Source organism: Myotis yumanensis, unplaced genomic scaffold (genome assembly GCF_028538775.1).
Source record: "Myotis yumanensis isolate MYYU_CA2020_CCGP unplaced genomic scaffold, mMyoYum1.0.hap1 SCAF_1, whole genome shotgun sequence".
NCBI lineage: Eukaryota > Metazoa > Chordata > Mammalia > Chiroptera > Vespertilionidae > Myotis > Myotis yumanensis.
In genome coordinates, this window is record NW_027223752.1 from 56,847,499 (window position 1) to 56,870,835 (window position 23,337).

A 23,337-nucleotide genomic window follows, 5' to 3' on the forward strand; every position below is an offset into this window, starting at 1 on the left:
ACTGGGGATTGAGCCCGAAACCTGAGCACGTGCCCTTGACTGGAATCGAACTCAGGACCCTCCAGTGTGCAGGCCGATGCTCTATCTATTGAGTCAACCCAGCTAGGGGTGAAGAGGTCTTTTTTAAAACAAGGGTCAATCTCCTTCACCTGTGAACATTCCTATCCTTTTGCACTCTCTTAGGAGCCTCCCAACATCAAACACCCCTCTCCTAAATCCTTATCCTTTCTCTATTGAGTCCGTCTATATTTAAACATGATTAAGTCTCTCATATTAAAAAATAAAAAACACCCCCTGGATTCCAATACAGCTATGAGCCATTATGTCTCTGCCCGCTCCCAAACTGTTTCAAAGAGGTGCTTAATCTGTTTCTAGTTTCTGACATCCCAAGCATTTATTAACCAATTCAAACTGAGTTTTTCCTGCTGCCACCATTCTCTAAGATACCAATGAAATCCATATCGTTAATGGACTCTTCTCCAGTATTCTCTCACCACCATTTAATAACTGAGATCTCCATTCTTCTTGATACACTATCTCCCTTTTGGCTTACATGATGCTATATTCTTTAGATTTTCCTTTTATTTTTTTCTTTCTCAGTCTCCTTTGCTAGTTCATACTCCTCTAGCTAATCCTTAAATGTTGGCACTCCTCAAATCTGTCCTTTTAGTCTCATGCCATATTTTTCTTGTAAATCTCCTCCTATGCCAAAATTACTATTTGTACACAAAAATTATTCCAGTCTTGAACCATTTTCCCAACAATGCCTTAGATGCCTCTGAAGTAACAATTAAATAGCTAATCCAGTGATGGCGAACCTTTTGAGCTCGCCGTGTCAGCATTTTGAAAAACCCTAACTTAACTCTGGTGCCATGTCACATATAGAAATTCTTTGATATTTGCAACCATAGTAAAACAAAGATTTATATTTTTGATATTTATTTTATATATTTAAATGCCATTTAACAAAGAAAAATCAACCAAAAAAATGAGTTTGCGTGTCACCTCTGACACGCGTGTCATAGGTCCGCCATCACTGAGCTAATCCATTCTATCCTAAAAAAGTATTTAATAATTACCTTCATAATTTGATGGTTAAGGAATATTATGCTAAATTTTTTTATTTTGAAGTAAATAAGACATTTCTAAATCAAGTTCCTTTAATTTCAATTAACAAACAGTTATTTCTATATCATACCTTGTATTTGGTCATGGTGCTAAAATGATTATTCCGAAAGAACACACAAAGTTCTCCTTCCTGAACCGTTGAAGTTAGTTCACATAATCCATGGTATGTCAGTTGAGTGGCTGTGTTATTTAGAAACTGCTCAGCTACAAAGCCTATGGAACCAATGCACAAAATTAGATGGAAGAATAATTTCAAAATTAAAAAAGTTTTTCTATTTACATTGTGTTAAAGTATGAAGAAAGGCCAGTCAGAATAAAACTTCTCCTACAATAACATGATGGCCCCAAATTGGAGATTCTACCTTTTTATTTTAGAAGATGTGTCTATAGACATCCCCATCCTAAAGAAAACAGTCACATGAAATTCTTTTTATTAATTAATGTATTTATATATACTTTACCTACTTCCAAAAAGGATTTCAGGCACCTTGCAACAAAACACATAGATACAGTAAAACTAAAACCCACTAAAACAAAAAGGCAAGAGTTAGCAATTTAAAAAGTGCATAGGAGCCCAGCCAGCGTGGCTCAGTGGTTGAGCATTGGCCTATGAACCAGGAGGTCACGGTTCGATTCCCGGTCAGGCCACATGCCCAGGTTGCAGGCTCGATCCCCAGTGTGAGGCATGCAGGAGGCAGCCAATCAATGACTCTCTTTTATCATTGATGTTTCTATCCCTCTCTCTGAAATCAATAAAAAAAAATTTTTTTTAAAGTGCATAGGAGTAAAATATGTATGTCAACAGCTCCTTCCCCAATAATAGGTTTTCCAAAATTAAAAGTAGTCTTAACAAATTGAGTTGCTTAAGATTTTAATAAAGGTCCCAGATAATTTGAAATTCACAAACTGCTCAATTCTTGCCTTAAAACTAAAAGTAGGCATAAAAATGAAGAGAAAACAGTGGATAACTGATGCCATTTTATCCTAATCTCCTCCAACATATGCCACTCTATATCTATCTATCTATCTATCTATCCATCCATCCATCTATATCAAGTTCAGAAATAGAAGTGATCTCTTTTGTTTTCAAAACATAAAGAAATACACAAGTTTTCTGCGATTTAATTTAAAAGACATGTATAGTTGATCCTTGCTAATGACCAAATTTGCCTACTAGCTAAAATTTATTAACTCCAAAATCAATACTTGCTGTGCACTTTCAGGGTCATTCCTGGATATGTGCAAAGCTGCAAAAAATTGTGTCACAAAAAAAAATTTTAAAAAATAAAAAATTGAGTCACCAAACATGCACATTCCCCACTGAGATCAAACAAGGCAACACTAGGCCTTGTTTCAGCTCTCATACTGTGAACAAGTGTCCTTTTCACAGTCTATGGAGTGCCACATTCTTCACATTTTTGTGCTTTTGGTGGAGTGATTTTTACTGTGTAAAATGGCCCCCAAGCGTGATGCTGGAGTGTTAACTGGTGCTCCTAAGTGCACAAAGTCTGTGATGTGCCTATGGAGAATACACACATTTTTATAGCTTTGTCCAGGTGAGTTATAGTGCTGTTTGCCATGCATTTAATGTTACTGAATCAACCATATAGTATATTGAATAAGATGTCTCTAAACAGAAATGCACATTAAACAAGGTTATATATTTATCAGTTGATGAAAAGCTTGTGACTAAAGGCTCACAAGAACCTAATCTTGTGTTTCCCGTAGGAGCACTGGTTTAGTATTCACTAATTCAGTGTTCATAGCAACTTTATAGAACAGCGATTTTCAACTGGTGTGCTCAAGAATTTTTAAAACATGCAATACCTGCCCTGGCCAGTGTCGCTCAGCAGTTAGAGTGTCGGCCTGTGCAAGAGTCGCTGGCTTGATTGCCAGTCAAGTGCATGTACCTGGGTTGCCCCCGGTCGGGGGACATGCTGGAGGCATGTGTGTCTCTCTCACATTGATGTTTCTCTTTCTCTCTCTCTCTCCTCCTTCCTCCCTCCCTTCCACTCTCTTTGAAAAAAAAAAAGAAAAAGGGCAATGGGAAAAATATCCTCAGGTGAGGATTAACAAAAACAAAACAAAACAAAAACATGCAATACCTGACTATTTAATCAGAGGCACTGACCTCTTTTCCCTTAGATTGTCAAGTAAAAAAATGATAACAGCCAACACAATAGCCATCCAGTATGAATGAATGAAAATTATATCAGATTGGCAAAAAATATATTTTTGGCGTGCCACAGAATTTTAGCAATTAGTTTATATGTGCCATGAGATGAAAAAGATTGAAATTCGCTGTTACAGAACGTAACTACTGGGAATAATGAAAATCAACTGTATATATATTTTAAAAGCCTGTATTTCTCTTCTTCTTATCTTTCTCTTCTTCCTTTTGTTCCCTTTCTGAAGAAGAAAAGTCTCAGAAACAATAGGGGGGAAGAGAGTACTCTAAAACAGCAGTCACCAACCTTTCGAATCTCACGGACCACCAGTGGTACCCGGACCACTGGTTGGCGACCGCTGCTCTAAATAAAGTTTCATAAGTGAGCAGAGAGGTGCAAATACAGGGTGTTAATAAACTGACACCTCAACAAGAAGTTGAAAATAAACTTGGAAGGGCCAAGGCAGCTGGAGAGTATAGGTTTATTCCACTTACTCTCCATCCCTCACCCTTATTACCAAGCCACACCAAGTCAAGCTGCAAAGTGGTTGTAAAATGTTATCCATATATCACACTGTTCCAAAGAATTGTGTAAGGCAGGCAGGGAAATGCAAAATTGTTATATAGAAGGCCACAGCCAAAGGAAATGTATAGCACATTTGCAACTTCTGAGGTTTATACATTTAGAAATAGTCACCTCCCTCAATTACTATTATTACTTTGCTAAGTACTAAATTACTGAGTAGAATGGGTGTGTTATATACTAAAGCACTTAATATTATATAGCATTTTAAAAGTAAGTAGATGCCTGTGCTGAGAGGTACCACTGCTGCGTTACCAAACCCTTCCTTCAGAAAGATGTTTCTAAATGGGCCTCCCACAATTCACTCACCCAATATGCATCTACAAATCCTTCAAGAAGACACAAAAATTCAATGGAAATACAGCACATTCTCTCTGAAAAATTCAACACTAGGAAGGTCTTTCTTGACTTCTTTCTATAGAACAGGACAGAGGCTCAGAGAGAATGACTTTCTCAAGGACAAAATTACTTATGGGAAAGACTGAAACCCAGGAGAATTGTTGGTATTAAGTTTAAACATTTAGTGCTTATGTCCTGGCTGGTGTGGCTCAGTTAATTGGGCATCGTCCCATGCACCAAAAGTACACATACCCGGTTGCAGGTTTGATCCCAGTCAGGGTGCATGTGGAGGCAACCAATCCGTATTTCTCTCTCACATCAATGGTTCGTTCTCTCTCTCTCTCTCTCTCTCCCTTTCTCTTTCAAAATAATACTAATACTAACACGAATAATAATAATAAAAAATTTAGTGATTATTTTAAATGCAAACTGAATTGTATTTCTTCCCAAACCATAAAGCAGGATAATTTGGACCTACAGAGAGCAATGTTTTCTAATTCTTCTACCAACTCTTAAACAGTGACACTCTGTGATTTTAGTGGAATATTAAAAAACCTAATCTAGTTTTAACTTCACAACTAATTAAACAAATTTTGGCAAACACTTCTAAGCATTACATAGCAGTTTATTTATCTGCATTGTTTCAAATGACAAATAGTTTATTTGCAATATTTAGATTAAATTTCAATTTTGTTATTAATGATAATAAAGTAGGGTGAAAAATAATATAATGGTAACAATAACATAATATCACTGAAAATAAATTTAAATTAGAAATTATTTTCCTGAGAGGGGTCGGGAAGGGTTGCCATGGTGCGTGCCTGGGCCGCTGGCCATGTGACTAGGCCTTCTAGGGTGGATGCTCCTATTTGCAGTGACTCCAGAGCAGCCTCACTTTGTTGGTCTGAAGATAACCCTGGGAGCTGAGGAAGTTGCTTAGAAGTTCCACTGGGAATGCTCTGGGGAAGACTGGCTGACAAGGCAGCTCCAATGCAAAGGTCGCCATGGATCAGAACAATATGGTGCCACCCTATACCAAGTCCTGGCCTCCCCTCAGGGCACATGACTCCTGGAATCCCTAGCTTTAGCCCAATGATGCCGTATGGCACAGGGCTGACTCCACAGCCCATTCAGAACACCAACAGTCTGTCCATTCTGGAGGAGCAGCAAGGGCAGCAGCAGCAGTCAAAGGCCCAGCAGGTGAATCAGGAGCCTCAGGACAGACATTCAGCTCTTCCACTCACAGACTCTAATGACTGCAGTCATGCCAGGCACCACGACCCTGTACCCTTCACCCCTAACCCCCACCACACAGCCCTCTGAGAGCTCGGAGATCATGCCACAGCTGCAAAATACTGTATCCACAGTGAATCTTGGTTGTAAACCTGACCTAAAGACCATTGCACTTCGTGCCTGAAATACTGCATATAATTCCAAGCGGTTTGCTACTGTGATCATGAGAATAAAGGAGCCCCGGACCACAGCCCTGATCTTCAATTCTGGGAAGATGGTGGGCACCGGTGCCAGGAATGAAGACCGGTCTAGACTAGCAGGAAGAAAGTATGCCAGAGTTGTACAGAGTTGGGTTTCCCAGCCAAGTTTTTGGACTTCAAGATACAGAACACGGTGTGGAGTTGCAATGTGAAGTTCCCCACAAGGTTAGAAGGCCTCATGCTGACCCACCAACAGTTCAGTAGTTATGAGCCAGAGTTATTTCCTGGTTTAATCTACAGGATGATCAAACCCAGAATTGTTCTCCTTATTTTTGTTTTGGGAAAAGTTGTATTAACAGGTGCTAAAGTCAGAGCAGAAGTTTATGAAGCCTTTGAAAACATCTACTCTATCCTCACGGACTTCAGGAAGACAATGTAATGGCTGTTTTGCCCTCCCACCCTCTAGTTTTAAAAACTCATCAATTCTGGTACATTTAAGTGGTGGTGTTGAGGGTAGCCTGGGTCTGTGTGGATTGCAGCCTGCACATGTGCCTGTCTTACTGTAATGGCTGCACTGCGTTGACAGTCTACGTTGATGTTAGATTTAGATGTTAAACTCTTACTGCTGTTGACAAATTGGTTTAAGAAACAAAACTTTGGTGTTAAAGCCACCTCTACAATTGACTGGACTTTTAATTTTGTTTGCTTTCTTCCTCCTAAACCACAGGTTTTATATTTCTACCAGAAAAGTAAAAAAGTTTTTTAAAACTGTTGTCTTTCTAATTTGTAAGTCCAGAATTTATTTTTGTGCCAGACACATTCCTCCTTCTCAGGACTGCAGGAAAGAACAGATGTATTAATGAACACGAACGGCTGTAAATATTTCTCTTCTCAGTACTCTGGACAATAAATGCTGTTTATAAAAGTGTTAGGCTGATGTTATAAATGATGACTTATAAGATTTATGTGATCATACTGTTTTTAAATAAGCCAAGTTTCCTTTTACCTTATTACCTCTTTTTGTTCCTTTTTGCCTAATTTTAGTGTCCCTCTTTTTAACTTCACATCCTTTAAGGCACTCAGTACTTTCATCTTTTCTAATAGCTCTTTAGTAATAAAGGAAAATAATTTGATAAACTAATTTAGTATTGAATTTCTGAAACTAAGAGATATTTTCAAACACGAATGTCAGAAAAATAATTTTTTTGTGTGGGTTCAGGCATTATATCTAAAATATAATCACCTTTTGGATATTTTATTGATTCAAAAGGAAAATTACAGTTGTAGGCTAAATAGAAAAGAGAGCAAACTACTACTTCAGTTGAAAACTATACTCAAGAAAATATGATGAAGAAAATGATGGAGGGAAGCTAACTGCTACATTATAAGTAAAAATGTCCATTGTGGCCTCTTCTTTTATATATGACTAGAGGCCCAATGCACGAAAGACTGCAGTGGGCCTAAGCTGCAGTCTGGCCTCCCTCTGTGGGAGGCGACCAGGCTGATCAGGGGAAAGCACCGTCCCATTCACCCTGCTGCTGCTGCCACTGCCAGCCGTGGCGGCTGTAAGGCCTGAGCCCCGGGCCTCGCAGCTGCCTGAGCACACAGGAGATGTTTCTCCTCACAGCTAACTGAGCCCATGGCTGCCTGAGCCCACGGCTGCTATGAGCCCTGGGCCTCGCAGCCACCAGGGCTCAAGGCTGCCATGAGCCCAGGCCTCACAGCCACTGTGGCTTTGTCTGAATGGACGTTTGCCCTAATTAGCATATTACTCTTATTAGTATAGATTTATTAGTGTCTTATACAAGTAACCATTGGAGTTAAACAATTATTTCAAGTAGACTACACACTTGTAGTTTCTTATAAAAAAAAAAAAAACTAGTTTAGTTTTTTAATTATAGTGAATTCTATATACAATTATTCCTTGATACGGGAATCTGATATGCACAATTTCATCACTACAAAATGTATATGTCAATAATTTAATCAATTCTGGTATATATTACCCAAAAATTCTATACCATTAAAGAAGATAATTCCGAGAGGAACCAAGATGGCGGCATAGGTAAACACCGGAGATTGCTGCCGCAAACAACCACTTCAAAAATACAACTAAAAGCGGAATGGACATCACCCAGAACCACAGGAAAGCTGGCTGAGGAGAGACTCTTCAACTAGAAGGAGAGAGAACAGCATAACAAGGCTCAGAGGAGGCGCAGTGTGGAAAATAAAAAGGTGCGGAGGTGCGCGCGCAGAGCGGGCTGGTGGCTGAGGGCGCGGTTGTCGTTTTCAATCAGGAGGGAGTCTCAGACTCTGAGCTCCAGATCCGGGCAAGTCTCTAGGGACTCAGACTCAAACGGGAGAAGCGGGATTGTCTGGCATCAGTTGGAACGTGAGGGCAGCTTTCTCTCCGAGGTTTGCAGCGGTGGCTGGGGTTCTGAGAAGCAGAGCCTCTGGGAACAACACTGAGAGCAACCATAACTGCTCCCTCCGCCTGCCCTGTTGAGCCCGCCCCGCCCAAACCCTGCGCAGAGCCATTTGCTGGATCGCCTCAGGCAAAGGCTAGATTAGCACCTCTCCAGAGGACAGAAGTTTTCCCACAGCTGATTCTCATAGCCAGTCGGCCTGGTGGTCAAATCCCTCTAGTATTAACTACAACAATCAAGGCTTAACTAGAAAAAGACTGCGCACAAAGACCACTAGGGGGTGCACCAAGAAAGCATAAAAAATGCGGAGACAAAAAAACATGACAGAAATGGAGGATATAGAGCTAAAAAATGCAATTTTGAGGGCTTGCAATAATGTGCTAGAAGCTGCCAATAAACTTGATGAGAGGCTCACGAAAACTAATGAGACCCTCGATGTTGTGATAAAGAACCAACTAGAAATTAAGCACACACTGACTGAAATAAAGAATATTATACAGACACCCAACAGCAGACCAGAGGAGCGCAAGAATCAAGTCAAAGATTTGAAATTCGAAGAAGCAAAAAACACCCAACCGGAAAAGCAAAATGAAAAAAGAATCCGAAAATATGAAGATAGTGTAAGGAGCCTCTGGGACAGCCTCAAGCGCACTAATATCAGAATTATTGGGGTGCCAGGAGATGAGAGACAGCAAGATATTGAAAACCTATTTGAAGAAATAATGGCAGAAAACTTCCCCCACCTGGTGAAAGAAATGGACTTACGGGTCCAAGAAGCACAGAGAACCCCAAACAAAAAGAATCCAAAGAGGACCACACCAAGACACATCATCATTAAAATGCCAAGAGCAAAAGACAAAGAGAGAATCTTAAAAGCAGCAAGAGAAAGAGACTCAATTACCTACAAGGGAATACCCATACGACTGTCAGCTGATTTCTCAACAGAAACCTTGCAGGCCAGAAGGGAATGGCAAGAAATATTCAAAGTGATGAATACCAAGAACCTACAACCAAGAGTACTTTATCCAGCAAAGCTATCATTCAGAATTGAAGGTCAGAGAAAGAGCTTCACAGATAAGGAAAAGCTAAAGGAGTTCATCACCACCAAGCCAGCATTATATGAAATGCTGAAAGGTATTCTTTAAGAAGAGGAAGAAGAAGAAAAAGGTAAAGATACAAATTATGAACAACAAACATGCATCTATCAACAAGTAAATCTAGGAATCAAGTGAATAAATAACCTGATGTACAGAATGAACTGGTGATTATAATGAATCAGGGACATAGAAAGGGAATGGACTGACTATTCTTGGGGGGGAAAGGGGAATGGGAGATGCGGGAAGAGACTGGACAAAAATCGTGCACCTATGGATGAGGACAGTGGGTGGGGAGTGAGGGCAGAGGGGGGGGGGCGGGAACTGGGAGGAGGGGAGTTATGGGGAAAAAAAGAGGAACAAATGTAATCTGAACAATAAAGATTTAATAAAATTAAAAAAAAAAGAAAACAACAACAACAACAACAACAAAAAAAGAAGATAATTCCTTCCTTGTTTTTAACACGATTTCTTCTCAAGTTATCAATACAATATAAGTTAGCTATTGGTTTTCATTATCCTGGGAAATCAATGTCAGAGAATTAATAATAATAATAATAATAGCAACATCAGGTTGAGAAAAAGGAGAAGTGAAAAAGGTACTGGGGCTTTTGTTGTTGTTGTGCATTTGTTGTGCATAGAGAGCTTGGGTAAGTTCTAGTGAGAGAAAATATTTGGTTTTTTAAAAATGTTTTAATGTCATTCATTTATCAATCTGTTTTCTTTTTAAAAAAATATATATTTTGATTTTTTTTTTTTTACAGAGAGGAAGGGAGAGGGACAGAGAGTTAGGAACACGGATGAGAGCGAAACATTGGTCAACTGCCTCCTGCACATCCCCAACTGGGGATGTGCCCGCAACTAAGGTACATGCCCTTGACCGGAATCGAACCTGGGACCCTTCAGTCTATAGGCCAATGCTCTATCCACTGAGCCAAATGGTTAGGGCTATCGATCTGTCTTCTGTGTCTTTCTTTCTTTTTTTTTAATCCTCACCCGAGGATATTTTTCCATTGAATTTTAGAGAGAGTGGAAGAGAGAGGGAAAGACAGAGAGAAATATAGATGTGAGAGAAACACATCGACTGGTTGCCTCCTGCACGGGCCTGGGCCAGGGAGGAACCTGCAACCGAGGTATGTGCCCTTGACCAGAATTGAACCTGGGACCTTTCAGTCCACAGGCCAACGCTCTACCCACTGAACCAAACCAGCTAGAGCTAGAGAAAATATTTTTAACAAATGTTTTATTGCGTCTCTCCCCTCTAAAATTTAAACTTTGCTGCCTTAGGTTGTAGTGAAAGAGCTGTTATACAGAACAATGATTAATATCCTTGTATATTTATTTATGTGTTTAAGGCAAGTAGAAGACTAAGATAAGCCTCAATTAAAATACTGTGTGTTTTCTTGCTACTTGCCTCTTGCTAAACTTGGATAATGGAGTAATAAAATTAGTTGGGTTCTGATTAATCAATATGGTATGGGATTCATGTACATGTCTTCTTTTATATGTTCTCATATACTCTTGTAGTAACTTGGTTTTTATTTTTTTTTAAATGATAATAGTAATATATATTATTATAATATATAATGTATACCACATGTAAAAGAATTGTGTGTCTAAGAAAAATGAAGCTCACTCCCTACTTATGATTTCTCTTCCTTTTATTTACCCTACAAACAGAGAATAGCAACCTCAGTATTTGAACATATTTATGAAAAAGTGAAGTGGGTGATGGGGAAGGTATATCCAAATGCTATGGCTCCTGACAGCATTCTTCTCCTTCCCTTCACTGACTGAAACACAGCTGAAAAATATGAAATTGCTTCTATGGCGATGAATTTAGCAATTTTAATTAGTTAAGGATTAGGATAACTGAATGATCAAAGGTATACTTTGATTGAAAATGGAGCTTTAGCCCTAGCTGGTTTGGCTCAGTGGATAGAGCACTGGCCTGCGGAATAAAAGGTCCCGGGTTCGATTCCAATTAAGGGCACATGCCTGGGTTTCGGGCTCGATTCCCAGTGGGGGGCATGTAGGAGGCAGCCGATCAATGATTCTCTCTCATCATGGATGCTTCTATCTCTCTCTCCCTCTCCCTTCCTCTCTGAAATCAATAAAAAATATATTAAAAAAAAGAATGGAGCTTTACTATACTATGTTATACTGAACATAAGGCAGAGCCCTACTAAAATGAACACTGAGTACCATGATACTCTTCTCAGTCAACTGAAGTGTCCAGAATGAATTATAAAGTTCATGTAGTACTCCCAAATAATAATAATTTTTTAAAAAAGCAATTATCAGTTACCCCTGATAATTTTCCGTATCAAAGCTGACAAGAGAGCCCTAGTCGGTTTGGCTCAGTGGATAGAGCATCGGCTTGCGGACCAAAGGGTCCCAGGTTTGATTCAAGCCACAGGCATGTACCTTAGTTGCAGGATCCTCCATGGCCCGGGCAGGAAGCGACCAATCGATGTGTTTCTCTCACATCGGTATTTCTCTCTTGTCTTTTCCTCTCTCTAAGATCAATGGAAAAATATCCTCCAGTGAGGATTAAAAAAAGCTAAGTAGAGATTCTAAAGACCTTTATTAAAATCCAGGCCTCATTGTACAAGTCAAGTGAAAAGGTTTCTAGGAAAAACCTTTCACTGGCACCTTTATGAAAAATTACTTAATTCCTATAAAAGTGGCAACACTTCTGTTTTAAGACATTTGAAAGATCTTAAATTATCAGACAATTCATTTTGCCAAGAATAAGTCAGGTAATAGCAGCACTCACCCACCTTCACTAACCAGCTCACTATTGTCTGACTGCTTACAAGAGATGATCTTCTCCACTAGTTGGTTGTAGCTGCAGTTACCAACAGCTTTTACAATGTCATCAATCTAGAAAACAAATGACTGTCTTACTAATCATGATAAGATTAAAAACAATAACAAAGAAACCAATATCACTCTTTAGGGTTTTATTCTAATACAATACTAAAGATACAAATATTATTTATGAAAAAAATCAACACTAAAATTAACACCCAACTGTTTTCAGTTTTGTTTACAGCTATATTATAAAAAATATTTTTAAAAAAGGAAAATAGTGCTCACTTGTATGTTAATTATGCAAAAAATAATTAAATGGGTTTATTACATGCAACTTTATTTCCTAAGGTTGTAAAGATGCATTTAAGTGATTAAAATAAAAAATAAACCATTTAAGGAGGAAAAATAAGAAAAGCTCAGTTTTTTTCCATTCTGAAATACAAATATTCTGCATTTAAAGCAAGGTGAATATAAGGATGCTAATTTATGAGATTAAAGTTTTCCCATTTTATTTATTACTAGAGTGTGTGTGTGTGTGTGTGTGTGTGGGGGGGGGGGGGGTCCCTCAGCCTGGCCAGCGCCCTTTCGCAGTCCAGGAGCCCTCAGGGGATGTCCAACTGACGGCTTAGGCCCGCTGGCAGTCAGACGTCCTTAGCACTGCTGCGGAGGCAGGAGAGATTCCTGCCACCGCCGTGCGCTCGCCAGCCGTGAGCCCAGTTTCTGGCGGAGCAGCGCTCGCCCTGTGTGAGTGCACTGACCACCAGAGGGCAGCTCCTATGTTGAGCATCTACTCTCTTGTGGTCAGTGCGTGTCATAGCAACTGGTCGTTCCGCTGTTCGGTTGATTTGAATATTAGTCTCTTATTATATAGGATTTACTTCCTAGCCAAGTATAGTGAAAATGAGTAGACACAACTAACTTTATTTTCCTGAAGAAAAGTTAATGTATATTAATCAGGGACAGTTTTTGCCTAATGATTCTTATTTAATATTTGTCTTTGGAGGTTCACTAGAAAAGTGAATTCAATGTTTTAAGTTATAGGAATATAAAATTGGGCATCTCTACTCTCTCTCCATTATACTTTGTTTTGATTATTGAAGAAAAATAGATTTCTGCTGTCTCAACAACTTATTTTGTTTGCCCTCCCATCCCTAAAATATCTTTATAAATGATTTACATGTACTACTATATTAATATAATATATCCATAATAAAACAAGTACAAATTAATACAATGATATAAAAAATAAGAGGGTCGATATTTTCTTTCAACATCCAAATGATCTTCTTGAATACTTACTCTTTGAACATCGTAAGTCTTAACATATATCTGCACAAGAAATACTCTGGACAGTAGTTCCCAAACTAGGAAGCTTATTAAAAAGGTTTAGGCCCTGGCCAGTGTGGCTCAGTTGGTTGAAGTGTCATCTGTGCACTGGAAGGTTACAGATTTGATTCCGATCAAGGTACATACCTAGGTGGTGGTTTGATCCCAGATCGGGGTTCATGCGAGAGGCAACCAGTTGATGTCTCTCTCTCACCTGGATGTTTCTTTCTCTCCTCCACTCCATCCTCCCTCTCTAAAATTAATTTTTAAAAAAGATTTAAAAGAATTCCAGGCTCAAGTTGCTTCTCAATTGTCTAAGTTTTATTCCACTGCTGAATAGCAAAATTTGAGAACAACTGCTCTGCTCTAGGCTATAATTTATTTCTTTTAGTCTGGTGCACGAGGTCCCTAGGCCTGGCCTGTGCGATCGGGCTGAAACTGGCTCTCTGACATCCCGAGGGGTCCTGGATTGCGAGAGGGCGCAGGCCACAGGTCGAGGACCCTACCGGTGCACAATCAGGGCCGGGGAGGGATGCGGGAGGTTGGCCAGCCAGGGAAGGACCAGGGGAGGGCTCCAGGGCATGTCCAGCCCATCTCGCTTAGTCCCAATCGGCTAGACCCCAGCAGCAAGCTAATCTACCAGTCAGAGCTTTTGCCCCCTGGTGGTCAGTGCACGTCATAGCGACTGGTTGACCGGTAGAGTGACTATCCCCTGGTGGTCAGTGCACATCATAGCAAGCGGTTGAGCAGCCTTAGCATATCATTAGCATATTACGCTTTGATTGATTGAACGGACGGCCAGACACTTAGCATATTAGGCTTTCATTATATAGGATTCCTGCAAAATTCTACCATGTTTTGTAAAAGGCCTCTTAACCATGCAAGTGGAACTGATGGTCGGTTGAGAAGACCAGTAAATTGAAAAAGTCAAAGCAGTGAATTATGGAAAATGTTACATACGTATCTAAAACATTTCATATTAACTAAAAGCACATAAATGTATTCACTTGTCAATCTTTCGATGCAGAGTAAAATAAGGTTTTTCTTTGAAAGAGGATCTTTTGGCTACGAGTCTATGTAAATCACACAAAAGAGTATGACTTCCAGCTTTGATACATTTAAAATGAAAACTTAAACCCTTAAGAAGCAAATGGAGGGCACAGTTCTTTTAGATTTTCATTCTTTTTCTTTTTTTAAACACACACACACACACACACATGTGTGTGTGTGTGTGTGTGTGTGTATTATTGATTTAAGAGAGGAAGGAAGGGAGAGGGAAAAAGAGATAGAAACATCAATGATGAGAGAATATCAGCTGCCTCCTGCACGCCCCACACTGGGGATCGAGTCCACCACCCGGGCATGTGCTCTTAACTGGAATCGAACCTGGGACCCTTCAGTCTGCAGGCCGACACTCTATCAACTGAGCCAAACCAGCTAGAGCTTCAGTCTTTTTCTTAACACTTACACTGTTTAGAGCATTTCTTTAGTGAGTCAACTTCGTTGTCTTTCCAAAGAACCTGAATTTTCAACCCTAAGGAATCCACTAAAATACAACTAGAATAACAAATACCAGATCAATGTGCAAAAATCAATTTTACATCTATATACTAACAATGAACAATACAAAATTTCAAGTTTTCATAGGCTGAATCTCTGTATTAATATTTCATTCAATTAATTCATTTGGGTGCCTTTTATACACTACTGTATACTAGGTGCTGTTAGAGAAATTACAGATGCAGCAGAGAACAAGACAAATGTTCTATGCTTTCATAGAGTTTATATTCTGGAACAAACACAAACAATAAACCAAATAATCAAATACATAATATGCTAGGTAGTTGTATGCAACTGTTCTTTTTCATTGTTCTATAATATTTCATCTTTTGACAGCTACCTAAGTTGTTTTCAGTTGGGGCTACAACAAATAATACTGTTATGAATATTCTTGTACACTTATCTTGTTCCACATATCAAGAATTTCTCTAGGATATGCATTGTCAAATTTCTGAATATTAGGATATCCTTATCCTCACCTTTACTAGATAACTTCAAACTGCTTTCCAAGGTACACAGCCAATTCACATTCTCTTCAGCAGGAAATGATAATACAATGCACATCTTCTCCAACATTTAGTATTGTCAGACTTTTAGATGATAGCCATCCTGATGTGTGCAGAGTGGTATCTCATTTTGGTTATAATTTGCATTTCCTGGATGGCTAGTTCATATGTTCACTGGCCACTTGCATATCCATTCTTGTGAAGTGCCTATTCAAATCATTTGCTCCTTTTTTTACTGGATGGCCTACCATTTAAAAAAGTACCTGTAGGAGCACTTTATACTTTCTGGATATTCATCCTAATGTAAGTTGTGATCATCTTCTACTCTGTGGTTTATGTTTACATTCTCTTTGGAATTTCTTCAGACAAATACAAATTCTCAATTTTAATGTAGTCTTGTTCCACCTATGTTCTTCATAGTTAATACATTTGTGTCTTGTTTTAGAACCTTTTCTTATCATTAAGGTTAAAAACATATTCTCAAACTTATATAATTTTATTTTTTACAGTTAAAAGATAAGTGCACATGGAATAGAATTTTATCGTGTGATTTGGGGGAAACAACTTCATTTTTTTCTAATTGGCTATCTAATTAGAAATTTGAATTGGCTATCTAACTGGCTATTTTTTTTCTGGTTTGCATAATTTCTTTATTTAAATTCTTATGCAAGTCTTAACTTGGATTAGAATGGCTAACTATTTACATATCTAATTGTCTTAGCACCTTTTATTGAAAGGACTACCTTTCCCCCATTACCTTACAGTGCCCTAATTCTGTCTATATATTCACAGTCTTTCTTATAAGTACCGCGCGCTAACCGATTGCGCCACTGGAGCCCCAATTCACAGTCTTTCTTAACTACAATCGTTAAAATATTTTGTATCTGGAAGAGCAAGTCCTCCCTACTTATTCTGCTTCAAGAATATCTTGACTTTGCCCTAGCTGGTGAGGCTCAGTTGTTTGAGCATCATCCATGCACCAAATGGTTGCTGGTTCAAATCTCTCTCAGGGCATAAGACCAGTTGTAGGCTTGATCCCCAGTAGGGGGTGTGCAGGAGGCAGTTGATGGATGTTACTCTCTCACATTGATGTTTCTCTATCTTTCTGTCCCTCTTCCTTCTCTAATATCAATAAAAACATACTTTTTTATTTTTTAAAAGAATATCTTGGCTTCTATTCCTAGATCTTTTTATTTCCATATAAATTGTAGAATCCACTTTTCACATTCTAAAACTACTCCCACAATCTGCTGGGATTTTGTTTGGGATTGTATTAAAACTATAATTTACTTTAAAGAGAAATGGCATTTATATAAATTCAGTCTTGAAATCTAAATTTTCATGTGTGTAAAAAGAATGTATAGTCAGGTTCATAAAAAACAAGTAAAGCCTAGCTGGTATGGCCCTAATTGAGTTGGCCCCTAACTCCCTGAAGGGACACTCAGAAGTCTTGGGCTTGGGCAGGTTTACCAGTCTGGAGGACTGCTTCCTTAACCTCTCAATTTGGCTCATTCCAGGTAAAAACAAAAATAAGTATCAGCCCTAGCCGGTTTGGCTCCATGGATAGAGCATCAGCCTGTGGACTGAAAGGTCCCAGGTTCGATTCCGATCAAGGTCACATGCCCCAGTTGAGGGCTCGATCCCCAGTGGGGGGCATGCAGGAGGCAGACGATCAATGATTCTCTCATCATTTATGTTTCTATCTCTCCCTCTCCCTTCCTCTCTGATTAAAAAATAATAATAAAAATTAAAAAAAAATTCCCTTAAAAAAAAGTACCAAAAAATATAATCTAAATTAATTTGCCAAAGTAATAGCATTTTACTAAGTTTGTGTTTATATAATTTAAAATTTTCTACTTACCTGAGGGTCCACTAACCACCCATGGTATAAAGGAATATCAAGAAGATCAAATACTATGCATTCTGGTGTATATTCAAACACTCGAACACCAGTGAATTTTACATTTACATCCAAGCCTGTCTGTAGTTTGTGCAAGATTGCCATAGCATCACTCATATTCTGAAAACAGAAAAGGAAAGGGTAACAATAAGAAAAAGGAAACAGCAATAAAGAAGATATTTACATGCAAGACATTTCCTTCTAATTTTCCATTTTTTATTTTTATTAAGTATGTACTATGTGCCAGACACCAATCTGAGTTCTAAATATATAATAATACTAGAGGCCCGGTGCACAAAAATTTGTGCACTCGGGGCCGGGGGGTCCCTCAGCCCAGCCTGCGCCCATTTGCAGTCCAGGACCCCTTGGGGGATGTCCACCTGTCAACTTAGGCCCACTCCCCAGGGGATCAGGCCTAAGCTTGCAGTCAGACATCCTTCTGGCAGCCAGGGAGCCCTCGGGGGATGTCCGACTAAAGGTTTAGGCCCCCAAGGGAGCTGTGATGAGGAAGTTGGGGTGACAGAGGAGCCACGCTGTCCCGCCCCGCCACCCTGGGTCAGGTTGCACACAGGACGCCTGGGCAGGCCAGCGGATCGCTGCTGCCCTGCCAGGCCGCCCCGGGTCGGGTAGCACACGGAATGCCCACTGCCCCGGATCACAGATCGCAGGCCCAGATGGCAGCAGGGCAGGCAGGATGGCGCTGTCCCGCCCCACCGCCCCAGGTGGCAAATAGTAGGCCCAGATGGCAGCGGGGCAGGCGGGATGGCGCTGTCCTGCCCTGCCTGCAGTATGTAAATTAGCCGCCATCTTTGTTGGCGGTTAATTTGCACATCGCACTGATTAGCCAATGGGAGGCGTACCGAAGGTACGGTCAATTACCATGTTTGTCTATTATTAGATAGGATGATCTCACTCATATATGAAATCTAATGAACAAAATAAACCAGAGATGAACAAAATAGATCCAGAGACAGAGAAACATAGAACAGACTGTCAAATCTCAGAGGGAAAGTGGGGGTGGGTGGGTGGGTGGGAAGAGATCAACCAAAGAACTGGTAGGCATACATATGTATAACCCATGGACACAGACAATAATGTGGTGAAGGTCTAGGGTGGGGGTGGGGTGAGCTAGATAGGGTCAATGGGGAATAAAAGGGACATACTTTCAACAGTAAAGATTAAAAAACTATATATATATAGAACAAAATAGACAAAGTTTCTGATCTCATGCAACTAATGCTACTGTGAGAGACAAGTATATTCTATATTCATAAAAGGCTAAGTGACAGACCGTCCGTCTGTCTGACCAGCTGGTGCATATGATGTGCCCTGGCAATTTAAAAATAAACGTTGGCCGAAACCGGTTTGGCTCAGTGGATAGAGCGTCGGCCTGCGGACTGAAGGGTCCCAGGTTCGATTCCGGTCAAGGGCATGTACCTGGGTTGCGGGCACATCCCCAGTGGGAGATGTGCGGGAGGCAGCTGATCATTGTTTCTCTCTCATCGATGTTTCTAACTCTCTCTCTCCCTTCCTCTCTGTAAAAAAATCAATAAAATATATTTAAAAAAAAATAAAAAAAATTTAAAATAAAAAAATAAACGTTGACTTGTGCATGCATGTTACATATAAAGCTCTCACTGGCGCCAATTGCACATGTGTTTTAATTTTAAAATACTACTAGAGGCCTGGTGCACAAAATTCATGCACAAGGGGGGGGGGGTGTCCCCTCAGCCCAGCCTGCACCCTCTCCAATCCAGGACCCCTTGGGGGATGTCCTCTCACAATCCAGGACTGCTGGCTCCTAACTGCTCACCTGCCTGCCTGATCGCCTCTACTGGACCCCTGCCAGCCTGATCACCCCTAACCGCCTCTGGCTGCTGGCCTGGTCACCCGCAAATGCCCCCCCAGGCCTGGTTGCCCCTCACTGCCCCCCCTACCAGCCTGGTCACCCTTCATTCCCCATCTCCCCCCTCCCCCCCGCCTGCCTGGTCACCCCACATAGCCTGTTCTGTCGTTTGGTCGTCCCTCACTAACCCCCCTGCCGGCCTGGTCACCCCACACAGCCTGCTGCTCAGTTGTTTGGTTGTCCACACTGCCCGTCCCTGCTGGCCTGGTTGCCCCACACAGCCTGCTGCTCAGTCGTTTTGTTGTCCCTCACTAACCCCCCTGCCGGCCTTGTCGCCCCACGCCTGTTTGGTCATTGTTCAGTTGTGATGGCCCCTGGCTCTTTATATATATAGATATTATATATACTATTTTGACATGTAATTTTTTGCAGTAACGTAATTGCTGCATGAATCTTTCTTCTAATTAATTTCCTTTCAATGTTCATGAATCCATGCACCAGGCCACTAGTAAACACATAATATAATATCAAGTATTGGTAAGAAAAATTGAGCAGGACAAGGATGTACAGAGTGACAGGGGTGAGGGACCGATTTTAGACCAGGAAGCCTAAAGACAAAAGTTTCTAGTCAAAAAAGGCCTCTTCCACTTTTAGGTATATATCCAAAACAATTGAAAGCAGTGTCTTGAAGAGATATTTGTACACCTAGATTTATTGCAGCATTATTCACAACAGCCAAGAGGTAGAATCAATCCACATGGCTATTGACATATATGTAAAGAAAATGTGGTATATACATACAATGGAATATTATCCAGCCTTAATAAAAGAAGGAAATCCTATTATATGCTACAATATGGATGAAACTTGAGGACATCATGCTGAATAAAATAAGCCATTGCAAAAGGACAAATTCTGCATTATTCTACTTATATGAAATATCCAGAGTAGACAAAATCATGGGAACAGAAAGTAGAATGATGGTGGTTGAGGCCTGGAGAGAAAGAGAGCTGAGGAATTGTTTCATGGGTACAGAATTTCAGTTTTACAAGATAAAAATGTTCTGGAGATCTGTTACAAAACAATGTGAACATGGTTAACATTACTGAATTATACATTTAAAATGGTTACAAGACTAAATTTTATCTTTTTTAACCACAAAAGAAAAAGAAATGAGCTATCAAGACATGGAGGAAATTTAAATGTATATTATTACTAAGTGAAAGAAACCAATTTGAAATTATTTCATTTATTTTGTTGTAGCCATGCTTGACTCTTTGCTATTCCATGGACACAGTATTGAACTCATTTCGCATCAGAGTTTTTGCACTAGCGTCCACTTTGTCTGGAATGTGGCTATATGCTCTATGATTACAAATGACAATGTGAGAAAGACAAAACAATGCAGACAGCAAGATCAGTGGTTGCCAGAGGTTAGGAGGAGGGAGGGATATATAGGCAGAGCACAGAGGATTTTTAGGGCAGTGAAACTATTATGTATGATACTATAATGATGGATACATGTCATTATATATTGGTCAAACTCATAGAATATATAACACAAAGAATGAACCCTAATGTAAACTATGGACTTTGGGTATTAATTATGTATCAGTGTAGGTTCATCAATTATAACAAATGTACCACTCTGATACAGGATGTTGATAGTCAGGGAGATTATGGGTGTGTATTTGGAGACCAGAGGTATATGGGAACTTTGTACTTTTTATTAATTTTGCTGTGAACTTAGAGTGCTTTAAAAAGGGGGAGAGGGCTCTTTAAAAATGACACCTAGCCCAGCCGGTATGGCTCAATGGTTGAGCATCAAACCATGCACCAGGAGGTTGCTGGGTGGATTCCTGGTCAGGGCACATTCCTGGGCTGCGGGCTCAAGAAGGCAGCTGATTGATGATGTTTCTCTCTCATCAATGTTTTGATCTCTCTCTCCCTCCCTTCCTCTTTTTCTAAAAATGAATAAAAACATTTTTTAAAAATGATACCTAAATAGTGACCAAGCAAAATACTGAGCCTTGGGAAGCTCTAGGAAAAAAACATTCCAGACAAAGTGAACACTAGTGCAAAAGCCCTGATGCAGAAATGAGTTCAATACTGTGTCCATGGAACAGCAAGGAGTCAAGCATGGCTAGTACAAAATAAGTAAACTGGAAAGTGGTGGGAGATGAAGTCTGAGAGAGACAGAGGCTGGATCACAAAGACCGTTGGCCAACTCAAGGAGTCATTCTATGCATATCAGTTTTCTCAATAAATATAGACACACACTCTATACTTAAAGAATATTTTTGATGAAACAAATAAAAGCCAATATATAAAATTTAATAAAACTTTATTGAATCCCTACTGTTAATCAGACTCTGTGATACATACTGAAGATATAAAATAGGAGTAGACAATAGCCTACTAGAGAGCTTATAGTAGAAAGGGAGAACACAAAATAAATCCTTTTATGTTAAAACTCAGGACTCTCTCTGAAATCTGAAAAAGACAAATTTAGATCATAAGAACAAAGTTCTGTTTTACCAAATAACTGATAAAATTCCATTCTAAGAACAAAAAAATTATTCAAATATTTAAAATTTATGAATGAGAAAATGTGTAACAGAATAACATCTACCTATATATATATATACATATACATACATATATATATACATATACATACATATACATATATATAAAAGCCTAAGCAACCATTAGTCGCTATGACACGCACTATCAGGGGGCAGATGCTCAATGCAGGAGCTGCCCCTGGTGGTCAGTACACAGCCCCTCCGGTGGCTCCTCTCCCTGGCCTGCCAACCTCCTGCAGCCTCTCCCCCTGGCCAGCTGGCCGGCCCCTCAATAGGCTTCGATCACCAGCCAGGTTGAGGGACCCCACCTGTGCACAAATTTATGCACCGGACCTCTAGTTATTATATAATCTTTGACTTTCACCAGTTTCACCTTTCTAATAACTATGTTTCCCCAAATATAGTTGACCCTAGAATAACATGAGATTGAATTACATGCATCCACTTATACAAACATCTTTTTCAGTAAATACTGTAAATGTATTTTTCTTTATGATTTCCTTTATTTTTAAATTATAGTTGACATTCAATAATATATTTTTCATTATGATTTTCCTAACATTTTTTTTCTCTAGTTTATTTCATTATAATACAGTAAAAAATACTTATAAGATATAAAATATGTGTTAATAGGCTGTTTACTAGTATAATTGGTAAGGGTTCTGGTCAACAGTAGGCTATTAGTAGCTAAATTTTGGGAGAAAACAAAAGTTACATGCAAATTTATTTTAATTTTTTTGGCCTCAAAAAGTGACATTTATTCAAAGGAAAATAAAATAAAATGACAAGATAGCCATCCCTTGGCTCCATTCCCTCTCCCCTCCTGCTCCTCCTCAGCCTGCCAAGGACTGAGAACCCTGGCTGGGATAAGGTAGCAGGCCAGCCCCTCTGAGATGAGGTCAGCAACATTGAGGGGCATCTCCTCAATGGAGGTGTTGTAGAGTCCTCTTGCCCTACCTGGTTTGGCTCAGTGGATAGAGCACCTGCCTGTGGACTGAAGGGTCCCGGGTTCAATTCCGGTAAAGGGCATGTACCTTGGTTGCAGGCTCAATCCCCAGCACTGGTCAGGATGTGTATGGAGGCAACCAATCGACATGTCTCTCTCTCTCTGTCTCTCCCCAATTCTTCCACTCTCTTTGAAAATGGAAAAATATCCTCCAGTGAGGATTAACAACAACAAAAAGTCCTCTTGTTTTCTTCTGTTACCATATTAATAGCCACACCCTATGGCCAAAAGGTCCACCCCAACTGATTCTGTGGATATAGTTTTCCCTGTTGGTGGGAAGGTCATAGTTGATGGCTAAAGAATCCTGCTGCACATCAATGCCTCTGGCCATCAGGAGTTCAAAACCACACTTTTAAGGTTTTTCAAGAATTTTCTAGAAACCGCCGATAAATTTAGTAAGACCCTCAATAAGTCTAGTGAGACTGCCGATAAATTTAGTGAGACCCTTAAGAAATCTAGTGAGACCCTCGAGATTATGAAAAAGGACCAACTAGAAATTAAGCATACACTGACTGAAATAAAGAATATTATACAGACTCCCAACAGCAGACCAGAGGAGCGCAAGAATCAAGTCAAAGATTTGAAATACAAAGAAGCAAAAAACACCCAACCGGAAAA

General features: G+C 39.8%; 1 protein-coding gene and 1 pseudogene across 1 annotated transcript in view; one reads left to right on the forward strand and one right to left on the reverse strand.

Annotated features, from left to right (window-relative positions):
* The window catches only part of MINDY2 (MINDY lysine 48 deubiquitinase 2), a 69,093-nt gene that overhangs the window by 17,906 nt on the left and 27,850 nt on the right, over positions 1–23,337 (reverse strand). Inside the window, exons 4-6 of the mRNA XM_070421852.1 lie at positions 17,241–17,399; positions 11,954–12,056; positions 1,199–1,341 (exon numbers count right to left, since the gene is read on the reverse strand). Of these exons, the coding sequence (XP_070277953.1) occupies positions 1,199–1,341; positions 11,954–12,056; positions 17,241–17,399 (405 nt within the window). The remainder of the gene's footprint in view (positions 1–1,198; positions 1,342–11,953; positions 12,057–17,240; positions 17,400–23,337) is intronic.
* On the forward strand, positions 5,222–6,089 carry LOC139014710 (TATA-box-binding protein pseudogene; annotated as a pseudogene).